General features: G+C 34.6%; 4 protein-coding genes across 5 annotated transcripts; 2 read left to right on the forward strand and 2 right to left on the reverse strand.

Moving 5' to 3' along the window:
* Positions 1 to 297: 297 nt before the first annotated feature.
* On the forward strand, positions 298 to 12,406 carry LOC129872207 (uncharacterized). The gene is made up of 11 exons (XM_055947101.1): positions 298 to 754; positions 4,411 to 4,555; positions 5,867 to 5,934; positions 6,092 to 6,162; positions 7,016 to 7,279; positions 8,853 to 9,016; positions 9,105 to 9,160; positions 9,289 to 9,341; positions 11,542 to 11,710; positions 11,809 to 11,906; positions 11,985 to 12,406. Exons 1-11 carry the CDS (start codon positions 586 to 588, stop codon positions 12,099 to 12,101), a joined length of 1,374 nt encoding a protein of 457 aa, XP_055803076.1. The 5' UTR covers positions 298 to 585; the 3' UTR covers positions 12,102 to 12,406.
* Positions 12,407 to 12,664: 258 nt separating this feature from the next.
* On the reverse strand, positions 12,665 to 14,287 carry LOC129872025 (heavy metal-associated isoprenylated plant protein 28-like). The gene is made up of 2 exons (XM_055946859.1): positions 14,212 to 14,287; positions 12,665 to 13,014 (listed from the first exon to the last, which is right to left on the reverse strand). Exons 1-2 carry the CDS (start codon positions 14,276 to 14,278, stop codon positions 12,665 to 12,667), a joined length of 417 nt encoding a protein of 138 aa, XP_055802834.1. The 5' UTR covers positions 14,279 to 14,287.
* A 4,775-nt stretch (positions 14,288 to 19,062) lies between these two features.
* LOC129872645 (uncharacterized) lies at positions 19,063 to 19,473 on the forward strand. Its single transcript, XM_055947576.1, has one exon. It carries the CDS (start codon positions 19,063 to 19,065, stop codon positions 19,471 to 19,473), a length of 411 nt encoding a protein of 136 aa, XP_055803551.1.
* A 1,003-nt stretch (positions 19,474 to 20,476) lies between these two features.
* Positions 20,477 to 22,502, reverse strand: LOC129873437 (probable inactive dual specificity protein phosphatase-like At4g18593). Of its 2 annotated transcripts, none has more exons than XM_055948536.1 (3): positions 22,321 to 22,502; positions 20,847 to 21,123; positions 20,477 to 20,755 (listed from the first exon to the last, which is right to left on the reverse strand). In XM_055948536.1, the coding sequence occupies exons 2-3, from the start codon at positions 21,103 to 21,105 to the stop codon at positions 20,595 to 20,597; spliced, it is 420 nt and encodes a 139-aa protein (XP_055804511.1). In that variant the 5' UTR covers positions 21,106 to 21,123; positions 22,321 to 22,502; the 3' UTR covers positions 20,477 to 20,594. The 2 variants fall into 2 exon arrangements, with proteins under 2 accessions (XP_055804511.1, XP_055804512.1); XM_055948537.1 differs by lacking the exon at positions 22,321 to 22,502 and adding an exon at positions 21,228 to 21,374.
* Positions 22,503 to 22,624: the final 122 nt, after the last annotated feature.

Below are 22,624 nucleotides of genomic sequence, written 5' to 3' on the forward strand. Positions count from 1 at the left end.
AATTGCTGAACATTTGATAAAATAAAACACTAATTAAAATGTATATAATAAATATTTTTAAAATTCACGACTCACGAACTACTCTGAGTCTCGCGAATCGAGCCTATAAGAGTACACTTAAAAACCTCATTCCTAAGTGGATTGAGAACTTTTAATCCAATGCCACTTAATTCAAGAATTGAATTGGATTGAGGTCACGGGTAAGCCAATTTTGACAGCTGTGGTTGTGGCGACAAATGACACAGGTAGGTAGGTATCAAAATTATGCACCTTGTAATTGTAAGAGAAGAAAAGAAAACAACAAAAATGGAATTAGCAAAACGCCAACTACCCCTTTTTAGCTCTTTGTTAAAGACGTGGAGTGGAAGAAGCTTCGTTGAGTTCAACATCAATGTCTAATTGAATCATGACAATGGCAGAATATGGGGTTAAAAAGTGGAGGAGGATATTGTAAGTAAAGCGAAATGGTGGGTGGGTGTTGCTGATGTTGACATAACATATTAGCGATTTGCACGGCGGAAAAGGAAACAAGAAAGAGAATCCCAAAAGGGTCCTTTCTTTCTTTCTTTCTTTCTACACATATATATGGCGTCACCAGCGACATTACTTCATCATTATTCTCCTCGCCCTTCTTTCTCTTCCAATTCTTCTTCCTCTTCTCCTTCCCCTTCCCCTTCCCCTTCTTCTTCTTCTGCATCTTCTTCCTCCTTCGATCAACGCCGATGCTTTAATTGGAAATTTCTCGCCTTTTCTGGTAAATCTTTAATTTCTATCTTCTGTTTTTTTTTTCTATTCGATTGAAATTGAATTAACCCCTCGGTCTATTGAATTGAAATGTGTGCCAATTTTTGATCTTCTCTCTTTTAATTAGTAGATTAATTGAATTGTTTGATTAATCAAGGAAAAAAAGTAGGGGGTGTTTTCAGTGCATATTAGTTGGATGGGTGGTTGAATACTGAGGCTAATTAAAATGCAGATGGATAGAAATGATAAGATACAAATTAAACGCTTGAGCAATTTGATTTTATCTCAAAGTACAGTGTGAAAAAAAGGAGTAGCTAGTGAATATTTGTTGGTCAGATATGGATCAATTATTGCTGAATCAAATAGTTCTAGATTGATTTTTCCTCTTCTTATGGATTGTTGGAGTTGTCTAATGGGAAAGAGGGACTACCATTCTGCAAATAGTAGTGATAGTTGACCTGTACTCACATTTATCCATTCTATGTTTGTTAACCGATAACAGAAATAACTCGAGCCTTTGGCCGCCGATGTCGTTTGGATTTGCCATCTCTGTAAGTGTTCTTTTCTGGACACTCTATTGCTAAGGAAATGAAAGGGAAGTGGTGTTTTATACTAGCTTCTTGGTTCTAAGGCGAGAGAACCTTGCCCAAGACATTTAGTTGGTTACTTGCTGTAGAAATCACTTTAGAGATGGCTTTATGTGCATCCAGATTTGTGCTTCTCAGCAGGGCCTGCTCGGATAGGATTGATCTGACCATGGGCTTGCTAGTATTGGAGAGTGCAATGTAATTAAACTTTCCATCCAAATATTTGGGGCTCCTGCTAGTGGTAAGGTTCAAACTAGGGAAATGTGGTGACCAGTGATCCAAAATTCCGGGCTAGAAGAAAATCTACTTATAAAAGGTTGGATAAGATCATTTTGATAGAGGCAACATTACCAAATACCAACCCACGTCATATCCTCATTTCTTATCTTTGTTTCAGTTAGTAAGAGATTGGAGAAATTAATGATAACTTTTCTCTGGGATGGTGCAACGTACCATCTTGTGAATTGGGAAAGGGGTATGACCCCATTGAAAGTAGTGGGGGTTGGGAAAATCGAATGCTGGATATCTTAAACAGATAATTGTCAGGAAAATTGTTATGGAGGTTTGCCAACAAAGGGGGATCCATGTGGAAGATAGTCATAAAAAAGGTGGTGACCAATATCGGTGGTTCGCAAAGGAAGTAACATCATCTTATAGGAAAATTCTGTGGAAGGAATGAAGGACAAGATGGCCTTATACAAAGTTCAAATCAGATATATGAATCGAGGTCAGTTCTGGCTAAACCTCTCGTGTGGGGATAAACTTTGAAAGATGACTTCCTACACCTAGCTGGCAACAAGAATGTTGTAGTGGCTGAGATCCTAGAAATGACACACTTATTTGTTTTAGAATATAACTTCTAAAGGACCACTGCAGTGTTGAGAGTATGACAAGGTGGAGCTGTTTCTACTGAGGTTCTATATTCATGCATCATACAGGAAAACAGGTGGTATGATTTGAGACGGATACCTTGGAAGCACTCCATTGTCAAATTGTATTATAGGTACGGAATCAGAGGAGGGGAGCTCGAGCTCTGACCTTTGTGGAGAGGTTTATGAATGACAAGGAAGCAAAGCAGATGACATTCTTTACAAGTAATGCAACTTAGGAAGCAATATTGGCTGTGGCCATAAAAAAAGAGGTTGTATAGCAGTGTTGTCAAAAGCAAAAAGCACAATAAAGCTCTAAGGTCCGTTGGGCTTTTAAGCGCAAACAAAAAGTGGGTTTTAATGGAAAAAGGCTCGAGGGGAGAAACACGACAAATATATGCTCCATATATCCCAATTTATATGACACACTTTCCTTTTTAGTCAATCCCAAAAAGCATGACACACTTTTATATTTAGTAACAATTTAACTTTAAAATATCTATTTTACCCTTAATGAGAAGATTTTTAGCCACAAACATTTATGACTTATTTTGGACCACAAATTTCAAAAGTCTTTCTTTCTTAAACTCTGTGCCATTTCAAACAACATCACGTAGATTGGAACAGAGGGAGTATATACATTTAGTCCAAGACTAATAATTATAAGAATGAATGACATGTATATGAACAAAGAAATTGAAAAAAAATTGCAATAAAGTGAAACATCAATTGTTTAGTGTCGCCTCTTCAGAAGAGGCTCATTGGCAAGGAAAAGTATTCCTTAGAACCTTGATGTCGACATTGAAGCGCACATTAGAGGCGAAACACTCAATACTTTTTGAGCCTCACTTCAGGGCTTAAGTGCGTTTAACAACAAAGTTTTTAGCTGATATTGTCTATGCAATGATATTGGAGAAAATGTGAATCCTCTTCTACCAAACTATTACTTTGCTTTGGAGTCGTGGATGTTAGTATATGCACTATTGAACATTCATTGTATGCTCCCTCACCCAGTAGTGAACATGTCGGAGAGTTGGAGACAGGGAAGAAAAAACATTGGAAATTGGTGTCGCAACAGTTTTTGGACACTATGAAGAAATAGGAATAAGAGCTCTTTTATTTAGTTATTTTTAGTGCAAGAGGGATATACCCTTACTTGTTTTGGAGGTTGGTCGGATCTTCTGGTAGTTTAATGTATTTCACTTTTTCAAAGACATTTACCCTCCCCATACCTCACATGTGGGGTTACATTGGGTATGTTGTTGTACTTTTGCAAAGGCAACACTTTTTTGGTGCATTATTAATGCAATTTTTGAAAGAAAAAAGGTCTAGGTATAAAGATACTTACCTGATAATTTTCTAAGTCACCAAATTCTTAATTATAGACCGACACAATATACATATTTCGTCAACATTTAGAAGAGTATCAAAATTGAAATATTTTAGGACGCATAGGATGGACAATTAGAGTTGTAAGACGTGCACTGGGCGAACAACTCAAGGTGTAAATCATGCAAGGGACGAGTGCCTTGAGAAGTTTAGAGGCTGCCTCGACCTTAGTTAGTCTTGTGTGAATATTAACTTCACCTTTGAGACATTGGTCAACTCAATGATTAAACTTTAATCAACATGTAAGAAGGATATGTTTTAGTCATTGCCATATTGCTTGTGCTTTTATAATGGGAGCTGTAACTTGCTTCTACCCAATCCCTTACCTGAGGTTGCAATTTTAATTGCTCCATCTTACATACACTATACTTGTTAGGGTTGAAACTGCTCCAAAAAAATGTAATTTCCTGTTCCCCCTTGAAGTTATCACTATTTTGCCAACTCTTAAACTGAAGTCTGTTTTTTGGGCAAATCAATACTGTTTGTTCTGTAATTATAGTCCAGGCTAGAGCCATAGAACCTGCTCTCCTTTCTCCTGGTGGATTGTGCAGTTGGAAACGATATCATTAGGTGTTATATCATTTATGCGCTTGTAGTGCCCTTGGTGAACATGTTGGCTTTGAAGCTTGTCTCCTCTCTGATTGCAGTCAACTGTTTTCTGAATTTTGAATAGCCATGAAGTATATCTGATTTAGGACATAGTTTCTTGTGTTCTTCTGCAAAATCCTTACCGTTGTTTACACTTCAAATGTCTTGGCATGTATGAACCCTCTTTTTTTTTTTTTGCGATTCTCTGAGGATTTTGTCCACCCCGCCTGCAGGGATAAACAACATCTGGAGAAGTCAAAGCTTTAGAGCCCATGCAATGAGTACAACTGAAGGAAGTGTTATGTCACCGAAAGTCTTGATGGATACGGGGGATCAACCTGAGCATCTTCTAGTCCTTGTTCATGGCATCTTAGCAAGGTAGGGAACTTTGTTTACTCATCCTGAAAGGGATGCTTTCACGTGTCTACAAATTTTGTAGACATGTGTGTAGATATAATATGTGTGTACATGCATTTGAAAAAATGTAATGCGAAGTGAACATGATTTTTTTAGAGATTTAGAAAACTGTAAGAAGTCTGGGTGTTGGGGTTTGCAGATTGAAAAAGAAAAAAGAAGAGACATTGAGGACAATAGAAAGCATAAGAAGAAGAAAAAAGGAATAAATTCACAAGGTTTAAATGTGAGCATACTAGTAAATAATTAGCTGCTATTCTCCTTTTCTATACAAAGAAAACATTGGAATTTAAAAGACGGTGATGGTATATATCAAAAGGATTAGTAACAAGATGCAATAAAGTAGGGTTTTATGCATAATCATGTTCAAGCCGACAATTACTTTAAATCTGTATGGATTGACAAGTGAAGTTGCTCTGGCGGCAAGAGCACTACATTTCCAACGAAGAAGTTGGAAGTTGCGGTCGCCCGATGGAGTAAAGTGGGAAAAGGCTACTGTTGACTCCTCTGAGGTGTTTGGGGTTTACCACCACCAACATACCCAGTGTAATCCCCCAAGTGGGGTCTGGGGAGGGTAGTACAGACTTTACCACTACCTTTGTGGGGTAGGAGGCTGTTTCCGATGGGGTTTACCATATTAAAAAAAAAGTAGTCTCAATCTGAATGGAGTAAAAAAGTGCCTGTTGGTCTTTCCTCTATTTTTGCGGGGCTGTTAATTTGAGTAGTCAATTTGCCCATTGTCAACCATGCTCAAGCCTTGACTTTCTAAGTGCTCAAGCAAGGCGAAGCTTTAACATTAAGAAACATTATTATCAGAATCAATTATCATTTTAATTTTTATGTGGCCTGTGGTATGTAGATATTATGTTTGAATAGTAGTGCTATCCCGAGGTTAGGTTTAAGTGGTCTTACTTTCTCACTTTCAATACGCATCAGATGGTTGGAACTTTTCCTTTTCCCGGAGTATGAAACTTGACCTGAGCATTTCTCCAGGTGACATATATGTCTATATTTGTTTGTGTATCACTTTCATATTTCGCGCTTGAACTTTTTTCCATGTTCTTGAGGTTTATTTACTTCCTTAATCCATGATCTGTTTGTCGAGGGCTGTGTCTGATATTTGTGTATGGGCGTCTTAAATGCTGATATCACCCATATCAGTCAATTAACTACGGCTCAACCCCAAATAAATGTTTATATCTTCCATGGTCAAAAACTTCTTCCGTAAAATTAGCATGCTGTTGTTTGCATCACTGAGCTTTCCAAGGAATGCAGCCCAAGTGACTGGACATACGTACAAGCAGACTTGAGGAGGCGGTTGGGAAGAAACTTTTTGATATATGGTACATTTTTTAGTGAAACTTGTCCTTATATTCTCATGTATTTGTTTTTTAATTTTCTAGGTTTTTTCTTGCTTCAATTTTGCATGCTACACCAAGAAAGTAAATGCTGATATCAAAATCCAAGAAGCTATCTGACTTGTCTTTTTATGGCGTTCAGCAAGTTCATGTAATACGTTCACTAAAACCTTCACTGGGATTGATGGAGCTGGAAAACGACTAGCAGATGAAGTGAGTATGTAAAAGAGGTCACTGTGCTGTATAGTTGTGAGTCTGGTGCTACTGCGTGGTCTCGTGGTGTAGGATAGATGGCTATAGTTTTCTTGTTTGGTTGGGAAAGAAATCTGATGCTATTAAACTTTTTAGTTCTCTTTTAGGTTAGCTTGGTTATTTTTTTAATTTGTATGGTTATCGTGGGTTTTTGGTTATGGCAATACTCTATCCAAAGCAATAAAACCCTGACAGGAAGGTATATCCTATATGGGTAGTTACTGTTTAAGAAGTGTAGGTCAATGTTGTCTTGTAGTTTTGCAGCAAGTGGATAAAATTTCAGCCCAGTACAATAGTTGCTGAAAAATGTCCAGCTTTCCATTAGTGCATCACATATAGATTTTTCTAATTGTCTAAATTTTACTTATAATAGCTGGTCTTTTCCATTTGACCTGAATTCAACTGCAACCGTACTTGTAAAGTCGGCCTCTATACCCTTCACAAAAAAAAAGTTGGCCTGTATCTACCTTTTACTTCATATGCATATTTCCGACATAATTAAATGAAAATTGTCATCAAAAGCTAGTTGTTTCAGCCTGCATTCTGTATTCGTCTCAGAAACTCCAATTTATGTCAATGAAGTATATGAATGGTCGAATTTCACCCTCTTTTTTTTTTTTTTTTTACCAAATCCAAAAAAGAAAAAGTATATGAATGGTCAAATAGTTTCCAGCCACACTTCTAATTTGAAAACATAACCCTCTTGAATCCGTGCTTATTAGGTGGCTACTTTCAAGTTTCCAATATATAGCTTGTGCTTACAGAGTGAAACTAACGCTCATCTTCTTTATTTGGAACTTCTGATTATAAACAGGTCAGGCTGGTTGTAAAGAAGAGAGAAAGCCTGAAGAAGATATCCTTTTTAGCTCATTCTCTTGGTGGATTGATTGCAAGATATGCACTTGCCGTACTTTATTCATCAGACAACTGTAATGAGCAGTCCAATGATGCAGTTACTTCAACTAGTGCAAACCTCAAACCAGTAGGCTCCTTAAATATAGATTTGATTGCTGGCCTGGAGCCAGTCAATTTTATCACCTTGGCTACACCACATCTTGGTGTGAGAGGGAAAAATCAGGTCAGTCCTCATGGTACAATCTTATCACTTATTCATCAAAGAATCTTGTCTCAGTGTTTCTTAAATGGGAGATTATGTCTATTACAACTCCTTGTTTAGGGATTTCAGTTGCTTTTATGTATTTTAAGTATATATATATATATATATCTCCTCTTTTCATGTTTTTAAATATGTAAATCTCGTAATGGAGTCTACCTGAAACTTGAGTGGAATAGTAGGTGCCAGTGGAGTAAAAACCTTTAAAACGTTTGTGTTAGTTCTAACTTAGATGTTAAAATGGAATCTTATTTGTAAATTGTTGTGCTTGGGTTCGTCATGCACATCTATAATAAAGTGCCGTCAGTCATTTGTATTTTTGGGCATATACATTGTTTCTAGAAAAATGTCTAATAACATTCATCTTTTCATTTGAGACGTCTTAAGATGTTTGATACCATTATATTCTACATAAATTTCACAACTTTCAAAGCTCAATTTTATTAGTTATTCAAATTTTAAATTTGAGATTTGTGATCTCTGTGTTCCAACTTTCAAAAATTTCCCGTCATTGATGTATTTTAAACTCCGAGTCCATTAAAATACCATCATATAAAATGAGACAGAGGCGAGGGAGTAAAATTTTGTGAGTTCTTCATAAGAGTTGAGGCTTAGTGTGAAGTACTAGAAAAGTTGATTCCATCAGCTTTTATTGTGTGCTTTATGAGGATAGAAGGATAGAAGCCTGTAGATATGCACGGCTGTGATAAAGCTTTTTATGTCATGGAAAGCAACTGCTGGAAATCTTTGTAGTCTTCATCATCTTTACAGAATATCCAAAAGACACTTGTTACTCCAATTTTACTACTGTGTGGACCCTTCCTTTAATTGGTGCACAAATCTTTTAACAGGTATCAATGAAATGGCCAAAAGAAAACTTTTCATTTACTTTAGAGATTACTTTACTTTAGTGTTTTTTTCCCATATCAAATGTTGTTTTAAATAAGAGCACCATTTTAAGCGAAAGTTGAAAATTTATATCGTTTAATATTGAATGAGAGAAACTATGCCAGTACTTATTTACTTTAATAAATTATACAAGTGTTGATCAATATTTACAAGTAAAAAAAGTGAACCAGAACACATTCTATTTCACTAAAGCAAATATCAGGAAAGAAAAGCAATTTCATTTATTATTAACGACGGATTATATAAAAGCAACCCATAATGGGTACACTGCTTACCTTAAAAAAGATAGTATAGTAATGGGTACACAGTGCCACCAATAATCATGAACTAAACATTTTTTTTTAATATTTTGCTGCCAGGCCATTAATAAGTGAAGTGTCAACAAACCTGAAACCAGTTATTGTCTTAGCTCATATTGTCTTATGTATAGGAGGATATCATATTTTGGGACATTAATGTTAGGTTGAATGAGTCATTAAGTGTTTTCTTGAATCAGTTTAAACCATAATATGATTATCTCTCAGAATTTGGAAGGTATATTATTAGTAGCTTATCTAGAAAAAACTGTTATATGATTCCTTGTAACAACTCCTGACATCAGGACAGTTGATTAGCTTTTACTTTTCAGCTTCCTTTTCTCTTAGGGTTGCCAATCTTGGAGAAACTTGCAGTACCTATTGCTCCTATTTTTGTTGGTCAAACTGGTAGTCAGCTCTTTCTTACAGATGGCAAACCTACTAAACAACCTCTTCTGTCAAGGATGGCATCAGACTGTGATGATGGAAAATTTATGTGAGTAGAAATATCTTCACCAGTCCTTGATGCAGCTGTTTCTCCCATGCCTTTTGTTTATCTTATTCCTGGACTTTCCTTCTTGCAGATCAGCGCTTGGTGCTTTCAAATGGCGTGTTCTTTATGCCAATGTCTCTTATGATCGTATCCGTTGCAACTCATTTGTTGTTTCTTCATTTAATTAGCAAAATTAATTCATTGATAAAGGTCATTCCAGTGCTTCTTCTCTCAATTTTTTGAATTGATTAAAGTGGTTTCTTGACATTATCTAGATATGGTTGGTTGGCGTACATCATCTATAAGAAGGGTGACAGAACTCGTCAAGGTAATTTGTGATTTACTATTCATTTGTTACTTTAATTGTCCATAAATATAGGTCTGTGAATGTTGGCATTTAGTTGAGATAAAGACGGAAAAGGACATCCAAGTATCATTGGTTAGGGAAGCAATATTTACTTAAGGGTCCTGATCTAAATTTTATTTGGCCAAGTTTGACCAGATCTAATTGAAATTCCTGGGAAGATATATTGGGACAATATGAGAACTGAGATTATTTCTTTTGAAAAGAAGAGAACTGCAATTTGAATTAGTCAGAACAATAGGAAGTGCAAAACACAATTTGCAAAGAGAATTGCAAGAATTCCCTGTATCAGAACTATTAATTAGTTTCATTTTGTACAATAATTAAAACTTAAGGGTATATCAGATGTGAGATGAAATAGCTTGAGTACCATAAACTGCCTTGTAGTGAACCAAAACCAGATAATTTATCTATCAACTTTTCTTCTACAGGAACCTTCGATTTTAATGTTGCATAGACAATAATGAAAACTTAAAGGCTTATGCACATAACCTGCACATGGGTAGGTAATCATCTCTCCATCCATGATAGCACATAACTTTCCTATATAATTCTTCTTTTAAGGGATTAGACAAGGAAAATTACTTTGACACTTCATTTGCATCTTCCCTTGAAACAAAAAAAGAAACCTTGATTTTATGTTTAGTGTACTGAAGTTAGAATTTAGAAACTGTCACAAGTTTTAGACTTTTCACTTGCATACAAGTTTCCTTGTATGGGAAAATTGATTTCTCAAAGTAACACTATGTTAAGAATGTGCCACCAAGACTTAAATGTAGGTTTTATAAAGTTGTTGGTTAGACCAACTATGTTGTATGGGGCACAGTGTTGGCCGATAAAGAACACGCACGTCCAAAAGACGAAAGTAGCGGAAATGAGGATGTTGAGATGAATATGTGGGCATACTAAGAGAGATAAGATTAGGAACAAAGATATTCAAAACAAGGTAGGAGTGGCTTCCATAGTGGACAAGATGAGGGAGGTGAGATTGAGATTGTTCAGACATGTAAGGAGGAGATGCATAGATGCCCCAGTGAGGAGGTGTGAGAGGTTGACTATGGTAGGTATGAGAAAGGTAGAGGTAGGCCGAAGAAGTTTGGGGAAAAGTGATTAGACAGGACATGATACATGTGCAGCTTACCGAGGGCATGACTCTAGATAGGAGGATATGGAGGTCAAGGATTAGGGTAGCAGGTTAGTAGGTTTTCAATCGTTGTCTACTTATCCTTATCAGTATTATTAATAATATTCTCCTACTATCTTATTCTTCAATTTTATTATTACTACTTGTTCCTTTGCTTTTATATCATATTATTTGTTGTTGCTACTGTTCTTTTCCCATTATTTGCTACATGACTTCTTCACTATTGTATTTCCTTTCCTTATTGATTTTGATATCTTTTTCTTGAGCCGGGGGTCTATCTGAAATAACCTCTCTATTTTCATAAGGTAGAGGTAAGACTGTGTACAAAACACCCTCCCCACACCCCACTTGTGGGATTACCCTAGGTATGTAGTTGTTACACTATTTTAAGTTAGAATTACTTGCTAGTTGTCCAAAGATGAATTGGACTATATGATCGTGAATTACTGTTTGCCTCCGACGAAAAAATGGCTTTACTTTGAATGAAAAGAAGTATTTTCATTTCTGTTTTCACCCTGGACAAAAGTCCGCTGTAGTTGCCTATCATCAGGCGAGGGATGTGATGCAATTGAACTTTACATTGAGGGAGCTGTTCAGTTCTCCTCAACTGCTATTGCAAATTATGATTGTTGGCCCGGTTATTCCATGATTTATATGTCATTTTTTTCTTCTTTCCATAAACGAGGAAGTGTATACTTTATGCAACTGAGACTGATATTCTTTAGTAAATGGCAAAAGAATAGTTCACACTGTGCTCATTTTATGGCTGGATATGTCTTATTAGTCTTCTTGTTAAGTATGTGCATTTGCTGTGTTATGCATGCATACTTGTGATTCTCATAGTTGGATGAATATAATACTCACAAAGGCATGGTATCATCTGAAATCTTATTCATTAGCAGGATTATAGCTGTAGAACTCTGAAAAGTAACGATCTTCTGGAAACAGAGTTTTTTCATAGGACTTCATGACCCAACGATTTTGTTTGTGTACAATTCTAAAATTTTATTAAATTTGCAGCCCTCTTGGCGATCTTTTGATGGCTACAAACATGTAGTAGACGTGGAATATTGTCCTCCAGCTTCATGTGAAGGACCTCATTACCCCCTCGAGGCAGCCAAAGCGAAGGAAGCAGCTCAAAATGCACCAAGCACACAGAGGACATCAGAATATCATGAAAGTATGGAAGGTAATAGTACTAAGAGAGCTGTTCTGTTTTGTTGCAATGAATCTCGATGACGCGATATCTCTATATTATACTTGAATCTTACTACTCTTTTCGAACAGAGGAAATGATAAGTGGCTTGCAACAGTTGGGGTGGAAAAAAGTTGATGTTAACTTTCACTCGGCGTTCTGGCCCTTTTTTGCTCATAACAATATTCATGTAAGTTCCTTCCATATTCTATTTATTTATGTTCGTCCCTGTCTGGGTTCTAATTCGATCACTATTTTCCGGTGACAGGTGAAGAATGAATTTTTTCACAATGCTGGAGCAGGAGTGATTGCTCATGTCGCAGACCACATAAAGCAACAAGAGAAGCAACCTGAATCGTCCTCCTTAATTACCCCTAGCTTGTAACTCATCTAGTTGTACAGAAAGCAATTCAGCGTACGTTTAACTGAAATCAAAACGTTATAATTGATTGCGAATGTATATTTGTCAGAACACTACTGGTGTACTTGGTTATAGTGCTGATTTCAGCAGTAGTGAAGCCAGGTTTTTGGTCAAGCATATTCAAAATATATGTATAGTAATATGATTTTTGACGAAGAGTATTTAATTGACCACCCTTTGCTCCATCGCCAGTTTCAATAGGAAGACTGTTGAAGTTAGCTTTGTATCCTGTATTGGTTGCTATCTATGACATATTATGTGATTTTTTCCTTTCCATGTTCAAAAGGAAAAGTAAATTGAAGAACATTACTGACAATATGAAAAAACAACAACTACATATTTAATTTTAAATATGGATAATGCAAGCAAAAGAACACAGCTATAGCACACCTTGACTCTGATTCCATTGTAAGCTCCATAATCCCCCTCCCCCTTTGTAGCAAATGAAACATGTAGGGGAAAATAGAAACAAAGAGAGCAATCAGAGAATTGCAAACCCCCTAATGATCATACTGAATCAGCTTAAATCACATAATAGAACAACCAGTTGCATTGTCATCACTAAACATGTGCCTGGTTTGTTCATCGAAAATAGTATTGTAAGGAAGCTCTGCATAGGAACCGTGAACATGGCCATTGTAGCCATGCACGCGGTAGTTGTAGGAAGAAGGCGGGGCATAGTAAGTGCCCGGCCTGCTGTAAAATGTGTCACAATAATAATGGTGCATATAATTATGGTATTCAGGATTGTATGGATATGGCCATAGTTCAGCTCTCTTTCCAGTTTTCCTCACTGTTTTGAGCACTTTTTTCTGATCTGCCCATCCTGTTACTGTCACCTTTTGCATGTTCATGTCTATGTCAATGTTGTCCACTCCTATGAATACCAAAAATTAAACAAAGTAAATTCAAGGGTTTGTAAGAAAATATACATCACCAAGGGACTAAAGAAAATGATACATATAAACATTTTCACAGCCTATTTGGCCAAGCTTTTGGAAAGTTAAATAAATTTTTTTTCTAAAGTGCTTATTTTAGAGAGTTGCAATGTTTGATCAAGATTTTAGGGAAAAACTCAATTATTTTTTAGCAAATACCAAAAGTTGTTATTCAGTTGTTGATATGCTCATAATGGTGACGTTATTGTTACTGTGATCAAAGAAGCATTGCCAAATATGTCCCTAGAAAATCAGAAGTAGTAAAAAGTTGACAAAAATAATAGCATTTTTTTTAATCATGACCAAGCACAAATTGTTATTCGTATATCGACAAAAGTATTTTCCAAATAGATTAGTCACTCAAACACCAACCGGTACTCTCCATAGTTTTTCAAAATTCACTTACGATAAAGACCACTTTTCAAACAAACTATCAGTATTGCATATTAACATGTACAAACTCAGATTATATCATCGACTTTTATCACTTATTTATCAAAGCATCTTTGGCAAATCAATATAGAAGCATTGTTCGTTTAAATACATTGTTCTATACAGAAGGGTCAACTAGACGCACTATTCTTATGCTTGAGAAAATAAATTAATAGAATAAGGATATAAAAGTAATCAACTCTTCAAATCAATATTTATGGTTAGGTCCCAAGAATTATTGGATAATGAGAAAAATCAATTCTATATCCCAAGCATGGAGACACAAAAAAACTCACCAGCTGTGTGAATGACGACTTTGGTCATATGTCTATTTGGTGGATACATAATAATTTAAACGTACTTGTCTCCAACTAAAAGTTGAAAGAAAACTATTTAATAGGAAAAGATCATTGTATAAGATATGCTTTCACATTTATTATAATTCTATTACAAAGCTGGGCAGGGTTGTCTAATCAAAAAAATTTAAATAAAAGGGAATGAGTAAGATTATTGTGGCATACACTTCTAGAAAATAAAGACTTAGCGATGGACTTTCCTGGCTAAACAATAAAAATTCTTTGTTAATTCATTTAGTGGTGAATTCTAAAAAAAAAATTATTTAGCTACGAATAAGCTAAAGATAATTACTGATAAATTTCATAGCTAATTCTATATTTTAAAAAAAAAGAGATATATATACCAACCATGAAGCTTCTTGAGAGCTTTCCTTATTTTGTTTTCGCATCCTTGACAGTCCATGTGCACTCTCATTTACACAATCTAAATGAACAAACTATAACTTATTTAGGATTTAAGAATTACTCGTTCGTCTCGTTGTATAAAAAGATTTATACAAATATCAAATGACTTATAATTATGGCGTTATAGAAAATCTAATGATAAACATTAATTGTTATGCAATCTGATAAAAATAATAACTAATCTGCTATTAAAAGTTAAGATTATGAATATTATAATTAAAAAAATATTTCACTAGCGTAAATAACATAAATTGCTTAATTTATATCATCATATATAGCACTTTCCCTATTTCAAGAATTTATTTGCAAATAAAATATCCCTTGTAACGGCTACGGCGCAATATGCTTAAGTCATCATGAAAACAAAGTAGATTGTTCCCCATTTATTTTTATGAAGCTAATTTTTTTAAGCGCTTAACACCATCTTAATATTATTAATTAAAGTTGAGATATTGGAGTGGAAGAGCCACTTTCTTTCTCTTTGTTGCATTCTTTTCGAGCCTCTAACCTTTACTTATGCAATTGTCATTTTATACTCAACAGAGAAAATAATAGTAACGCATAGTATTGCATGAATTCTCTTCTTTAGCATACTGTGACTAAAAAAGTGTTCATTACTACTAAGTAGTATTATTTATCTTTATTTGACTAGGAGATATATAGATGTTAACACTATAAACAGATCATACTCATTTTATTCATGTACCAGACTAGCTAATAGTATTATTTATGTGATATTTTTCTCTTCTTTGAGAGAGCCAAGTCGACAAATGTTTGAATTAAATTGGATTAGATTAACTTAATATTTTAAAATTAAAATTTAGATATTCAAAATCTACAAAAGGTATTATAAGTTGCAATTTTCTCATGTCAACATGATAAAAAATATATATTTTAAAACGTTGACAAAAAAATTAAATAATTTAAACCTCGAAAAGCGAAAAGTGTTACATAAATTATCGAGCGAAAGTAGTAGGAAAAAATATGCTCACAAAACCCTTTTTAAGTACTAGCATCTTAAAATAGAGATTAGCTATAGGTAGCTCTTTTTCATAGAAACCAGTGGGCAAAAAAGTTATAGAAACCAACTTCTGAATTTCTCCATTTTCACATATATACACATATACTTATATGTGATAAATGCATGCTTATCTCTCTATAATATAAACATGCAGAACCGTGATATCTCCCGTTTAAATCTTGAATCCCCCTTTGCATATATAAACGCACACATTCATATATGGGGTTGGGAATGGTAATTCAGTGACGTAACATAAAAAAGACATGAGTTAAGAAGCAGACCGTCATATTGTGCGACTTTGTGATGATGGAGGAGCTGGCAACACAAATGTAGACTTCTTAATTTAGATGAAATAATGTCTGTTTAATTCATGTGTCTTTGTGTGTCTATACTAATACTGTGTGTGGGTTTATATACTCAAAAAACTTGACCTGGCCACTGGCGAGGCATGTTTATCTATTAATTGGAGCGTATACACATAAGAAAGATAAGGAAAAATAACTAAAAATAGTAGGTCCGACCCACAATCATATTATCTTTTCTTTTCTCACATTTTTATTTGACCATAGGTTGTTAATTTTTGGAGACAAAGCTTGTGCTATGTGGGCCACAAAAGTTTCAAGAAAATAATACTCGTATAATAAGAAGAAATGGGTCACGATAGAAAGCACACTGAAGTTGCGGCTTTGATAGCTAGCTAGAGTGGGTCATTTGCACCTAGGGTTATTTTTAATTTTTCTCTCTAAAGATAATTTTTTTAAGGATATAAATTTATATTTTTTACATTATAATATTTCACAAGTTATGTTTTATTCTCTTTAAAAAACTTATGTTCCCCTAAACATGAGTTCAATTGCTAAGAACAGAAATTAAAAATCAGCTCTCATTTGAAGGATAAATTAAAATTAAAGACCAGCTTATTTGAAGTGTGAAGGGACAATCCGCAATTAACCACTCATCTATTCACGTCCTTGTTTTGGGGAAAGTTAAAAGGTAGTTGCTATATATGTACTATATATATATATAGTAATGTAATAACAAAAAAAATCATTCTTATAATCTTGATAATACAACCAACCTTGCCATAAGGATGGGCATTATCGTGATAACGATTTTCTAAAACAATAGTCCCCTTTTATTTTAATTCCAGTAATATCATATAACTTTACGTAACTTTCCCTTCTTATTAACAAAGATTATTTATTATTATCTCACCGCTAATTATTTTTTTATAACCTGAATGTTTCATCGTAGTTTTCGCATACTACGAATAATAAAGTTTGCTGAAACCATCAAATTGGAATTGTTATAAGTAGTAAGTAATTAAGAATGTATATATATGAAAAATCATAGAAATTGTAGGGTATTTTACTAAATTTGTCAAATTTACTTAACAAGCGCAAGACTAATGACGTACGTACGTATATACATAACACTGCGTATTTGATTGAGTACGAAAAAAGTTTTTATAACACATTTCAAAGGCATGTAGTTTGCTTCGTTTTTAACATGATATTGACATCTAGCTAGCTACCTCCCATTGTACCTTTTTGGTTCTTTTAGTTTTGGTCTCACGTACAATAGTAGTCGAAAAGAAATAAACATCTTCCAAAGAATATTTAAGACAACTTAATTGTTTAGACATGTTGCTTGTTGAGATTAAATAAAGCACAACGGGAAGGATGGCTTAGTGTATATATACCATATAAATTTTGAAGGGCTTCAAAAGATGATAAGGACTGTACTCTAAACTTGATAAAAATTCCCAGAATATTGATCAATTATATAAGTAGGCTATAATACTAATACCTTATTTTGATGTATACTTCATTTCCTAACTTATAGTTTTTGGCTTATTTTTATTATTTTAACTTTAAAAAAAGTATTTAAAATACTTTATTTATCTCACCCAAACACTAAAAAAGTGCTTAAAAGCACCTAAAGTAAGTCAATCCAAACAAGCTCATAGTCAAATTAATGTTATATATAATAGGCATATAATACTAAATGGCTTATTTGATGTATACTTCTAAATATTTGAGTTATCGTGCTCATGGTAACACTGAGTAGCCAAGTGTGGAGCAGAGATTATTGCTGATCAAGGCAGAAAGGTAGGGCATTTCTTATTTTTATAGGAGTTTTTGTATAAAAAAAAATGGTATCTCTAATTATAGCCTCTCTCAGTCACTTCAGACTAAAACCAAAAGTTTGAAAAAATTTATTCTCTCTAGGTGAAGTAAATTAACCCAAGATTAAGTATAGACCAAATCCTAAGAAAAATTTAAAATCAAGCAAGAAAAGACCCCTTTTTATTTTATATATTCTTCATAGTTGGAAAGAGAAAAAGACAACAGGGTACGCAGTTTCATAACAACAGTCAAGTACTGAAAGATACAAATGTATATGTATCACTCCCTAACATATAAAAAACATAGAAAATGCTGTCATCTATTTAGATTTCATATTTAAAAGATTCGCAATATAAATAGAAAGACGTTTTAAATACCACGCATAGGTTGCTGGGCATGCGAGGGCTCTGAACCGTAAGGATAATTCAATGTGTTCATCAACACTTAATCCTGAGATGTGTATCATCCAAGGCACACAATAGTGATAGTTTTTGTTTGTTTCTTTATCTTTGGATTCATATTTAATGATCCCGGCTGCGTGCTTTAACCATTCAACTATGGATGTTTAGCGAGGATCTTCGTAATCCGCCTCAAGCTATCATGACAATTCACCATTAATCATGGGGTTTAATTATAAACTCTATTGCTTATGTTTACTTTTTTTCACCATTTGATTCTTGTACATAGCAGAACGAAATAACTAGAAAAGTTATTAAAGTCTTCCTCTTCTAGAAGGATCATCTACAAAGCTAAAAAGTGCATAGTAACTCACTGATCGAGCGCTCGTAAGACAACTAGTTGTTGTTTAGGAATGTTGCTTGTTGTGACTTGTGAGTAAATAAAGCACGATGGAAAGGACGGGTTAGCATATACAATACAAAATTTAAAGGGCTTCATAAAGACAAATTTACAGGCAAGTTGTTTGCGCAATAATGTTGCTTTCTGTGATCAGCAAATACAAGTATTCTACTTCAGAGCTTGACTTTTTGCCACTTGTCATTTCAGGGATATAATAGTTCTACTTTTCACCCGTAAAGACTACTAAGCCACCTGTATATGCATATCATGTGCTAGTTCTTAGTATGTACTACTAGATTTTCAATAAACATATACTTACTATATATAATAGGACATATATATCTCTAAAAATTGGCTTACTTCTTTAATCCAATGTAAGAAACTATTGCCTCTTGATGCAGCAAAATTGTCATCTTATTCTTGGAATGAACCAAGAAATGGGCAGACAAATTGCATTTAATAAAACTTAGGATGGCAACAAGTGAAAACTGATAACTATTGATAAATCAAGAATCAAAAAGAGTTTGAAAAGTATTTCTGTATTTTCTGATTTATACTTGATTAACTAGAGAATATTTACATACAAAGACCTATAATTATAAGCATGACTTGAGCACCATGACTTGCAGAATATCAGGGCATATTTTGCGCAATGTCAATGGTGTGATTTTGCATAGTTAAAAAAAAAAAAAATTCTGCCAGATATTTTGGAATCATACCTGATATGGTCAACAACAACCATAGCTTTCATCGGTTTTTCCACGATAAATTCAGTTTCGCTCAAGCAGAGAAGCAAACTAGTGATCAAGAAGAAGCAATTCTTTTGAGAATTCAAAGCTAGCAGGTATGGCAGAGAAGGAAGGAGCAATTGTCAAGAAGGGGCATGAGGAAGGTTTGAAAATGGCACTTTCCCTCCTCGAAGAATTTGAACTCCCAATGGGGCTCCTCCCTCTTGCTGATGTGATCGAAGTGGGGTTCGTGAAGAACACAGGCTACATATGGATCCTGCAAGAAAAAAAAGTTGAGCACAAGTTCAAGATTATCGGCAGTCTGGTACGTTATGACACTGAAATAAGTGGATACATCGACAAGAAGAGAATCAAGAAGCTCAAGGGAGTGAAAGCTAAGGAGTTGATACTGTGGCCTCCAGTTAATGAGATCACTGTGGATGATCCTCCCACTGGCAATATTCGAATCAAGAGTCTGGCTGGCATCACCAAAACTCTCCCAGCTGAAGCTTTTGCTGCTGGCCATTAAGGGAAAAAATTGATGCATATTTTCTGATTCATGACACCTCTGTTTTACTCATCCATAGAAGTTATACTTGTATCCAATTGGTGATTAGCAAAATGGCCAATTCATTATTATTTGTGTGTTAATTGTGTTGTAGCGTTGCAGTTTTTGTTTGGCATAATAGAATACAATGTTTCGTTTTCTGACAGCAATTGTCCTCTTCTTTGGAATTAACATGTTACTATTGTTTCGTTTTTTAAAAAACAACACAATACAAAAAACATTCTCACACAAATTCTTCCAAAATAGTATCCCAAACATTCACTTTCAAAAACACCAACAAAGTAAAATTAAAAAAAGAACAGAAAACGTTTCGCTTGTTTAGCCTAAATGCTGCAGCACGACATTGCACTGCTTTTCTGTAATCTCCCATTATCTAAGCATTTCCAACACCCCAAAAAAGAAAAGGACGATATCAAATTTTAACTCTATCAATTTTATATGTCATTCACACGTAAAAAAAAAATATATCGTATTTGTCGTTCATATATAATTAGAATCAGTTCATGAACAATTGATAAATCGTACAAATTAATCATATGAAATGCATAATCACAATTTCGGACTTCACATTTTGAAGGCCTTAATTTTCAGTAGAAATGATGCCAATTTATGTTTTCATAAATAAAATTTCTGATCTCCAAGTAAAATAATCCCAGACAATTTTAGATGTGAAATAATTAAGATTCATCTGAACCATGCGTTACGTAGTATACATATAATATTTACAAGAATTTTTCTGTAGCAAAATCATATACTGAAAATTAAAAGGCTTAACGATATTTGATATAGGCTTAACAAGGAAAAAAAATGTATGATTCTTCTTCCTGAACTCTCTTCACTAAATGATTTTGATTCACCAAATGATATAGAGCAGTAAGCACATTTGACAGAAAAACATATTTAAAGACACGAACGATACTGTTAAACTCCATTAGAACTATAATTGCTTGTGATTGACACTATATATCAAATACTCCATCAATAAAAAATCGTCTGCTTTCTTACAAAATACGCAGGACGACTGTAAGTTCTTAACTGATTTACATAACTACTAACCATGCCTCAACAGAAAACTCAGGCAATTATTTAAAGATGACACACTCATCTAGTCGACTCTTGTGCAGCTGAAATGCAGGGTTAATCCATGCTCCACAGTTGCACTGCATGCCTGCCCAATTGAAGTAACCGAGCCGAGCTTTACAACCCAGGCACTGAAGCTTATCTTGGACACAACCATCTTCCACTGTTAGATGAGAATGAGTGACATTAGTAATTTCAGAGGACAGAAGGCAATTCTGTATAGAAACAAAAGAACAGTTAGGAATGAGACTAACCAACTTGCATCCACTTCATGGGCTCAACAAAAATAGAGGAGCATTGAGGTAACTCCTTGTAGGGATTGTCGCTTCTCTTTTTCCATTTGAAACATTTTTGGCCTTCACCAGGTTCATGTGGAACAACTTGCTCTTCTGATGCAACAATCCTTCGACATTTCTTGCAGCGGTATATAACTTGAGGTTTTGGATCAATACTAACATCAGAGTCCTTTTGAGAACTATCAATACTAACATCAGAGTTATTAGGTGCTTCCATGGTACTAAGTCACTTTATCTGTTTACAGCCAACGGAAATCAGTGTAAGAGAAGAATATTGCAGAGTTACCATGCATATTCATCACAAGGAGAAACTATCTAGTATGCATGTGTAAGAATAACCATGATTTACTACATCAACTCATGAAGTGTGACAAGACATGTAGCCCATTTTTGTGAAACCCATGGAAATGCCCGTATAACAAGTTAATAACCAAACATCTTTAAAACCATGAAAGATATAGTTCAACATATTGATGTCTTGTACAATTCTAAATGGTTTATACTCACTTCACCCCATTATCTAGCATTTCACAAATCACTTTTCAGTTCAGACCATGGGTATAAGAATTATATACCTAGTTTGAAAGGGCAGCCATGGATTCACATGAACAGAACTTTACCCTTAAGATCCATGATTGCAGAACTATACAACAGAATGAAACTAGACAGGACTTCCAATCAATCAATCAAACAACTACCTCAAATCTCAATCCCAAAGGACGCAGACAATTAAGAGTCAACTATATGAATCTTCTATTTATGTTCGCACTATTTGGATATTTTCCATTCCACCAGATAGGACTCACTACCTCAAATCTCAATCCCAAAGGATCCAAGTAGTTAGAGACAATTATATGAATCTTCTGTATATGTTCCACACTATTTGGAGTTTTTCCATTCCAATATCAACAATTCACACCTTTTTCTCTAAAACTAGCTGTTCCCTATATCTTATACTCATCCTTACAATAATATACAAGTCTCACACCTTCAACTGCTGCATTAAGAGGAAAAATAAATACTAGAGCACTATTCCAATAGACCAAAAGAACCGACCTTGGCAGGATTCTAAAACAGGTCAAAATTGGATATCACAATGTGCTAAACTAGACTTCAATCCCTTCTCATTAACTAATGTGTATATAATTGTCTATAAATCACACTTCAATCCCTTCTCATTAACTAATGTATATGTAATTGTCTATAAATCACAATAACATTGAATCATGTGCATGGCTAGATCGCAAAACCGCCCGAAACCTTACATAGAAAAAGATTACAATCGGCCACTATAATTATTATACAAACAAACTATTCTCCATTCTAATTCAGATATTTTTTCACATACATTTAACGATAATCAGAGGCATACATATACTGATTCAGGAAATTCGTAAGAGATCAGACGGGAAAAAGAAGAAATACAACTTACAGTGCTGATTTTTTTGCAGAAGAAAGAGAAGTGCGAGGATTCGTCGGAAAAAGAACGAGTTTGTTGCCATGAAGGAGTATAGCGGTATTTGAATGTTGTGGTTGAGTCAAATCCGAAATCAATTGGGTTTAGGGTCTCAATTGAAACGGGTTTGGGCTTACAAGTCCAAGTTCAATCTTGGCCTCTACCCTAATTCCCAACGGGTGAAGTGCAAGAATAATCAATTTTGGGATTACTATTTAAATCATGGCCTAAATTATAAATTTTTGTAACTCTAGTCGTTCAAAAAATAAAACCTCGAGAC

The sequence above is a fragment of the Solanum dulcamara genome, chromosome 11 (genome assembly GCF_947179165.1).
Source record: "Solanum dulcamara chromosome 11, daSolDulc1.2, whole genome shotgun sequence".
In the NCBI taxonomy this organism is placed as follows: Eukaryota; Viridiplantae; Streptophyta; class Magnoliopsida; order Solanales; family Solanaceae; genus Solanum; species Solanum dulcamara.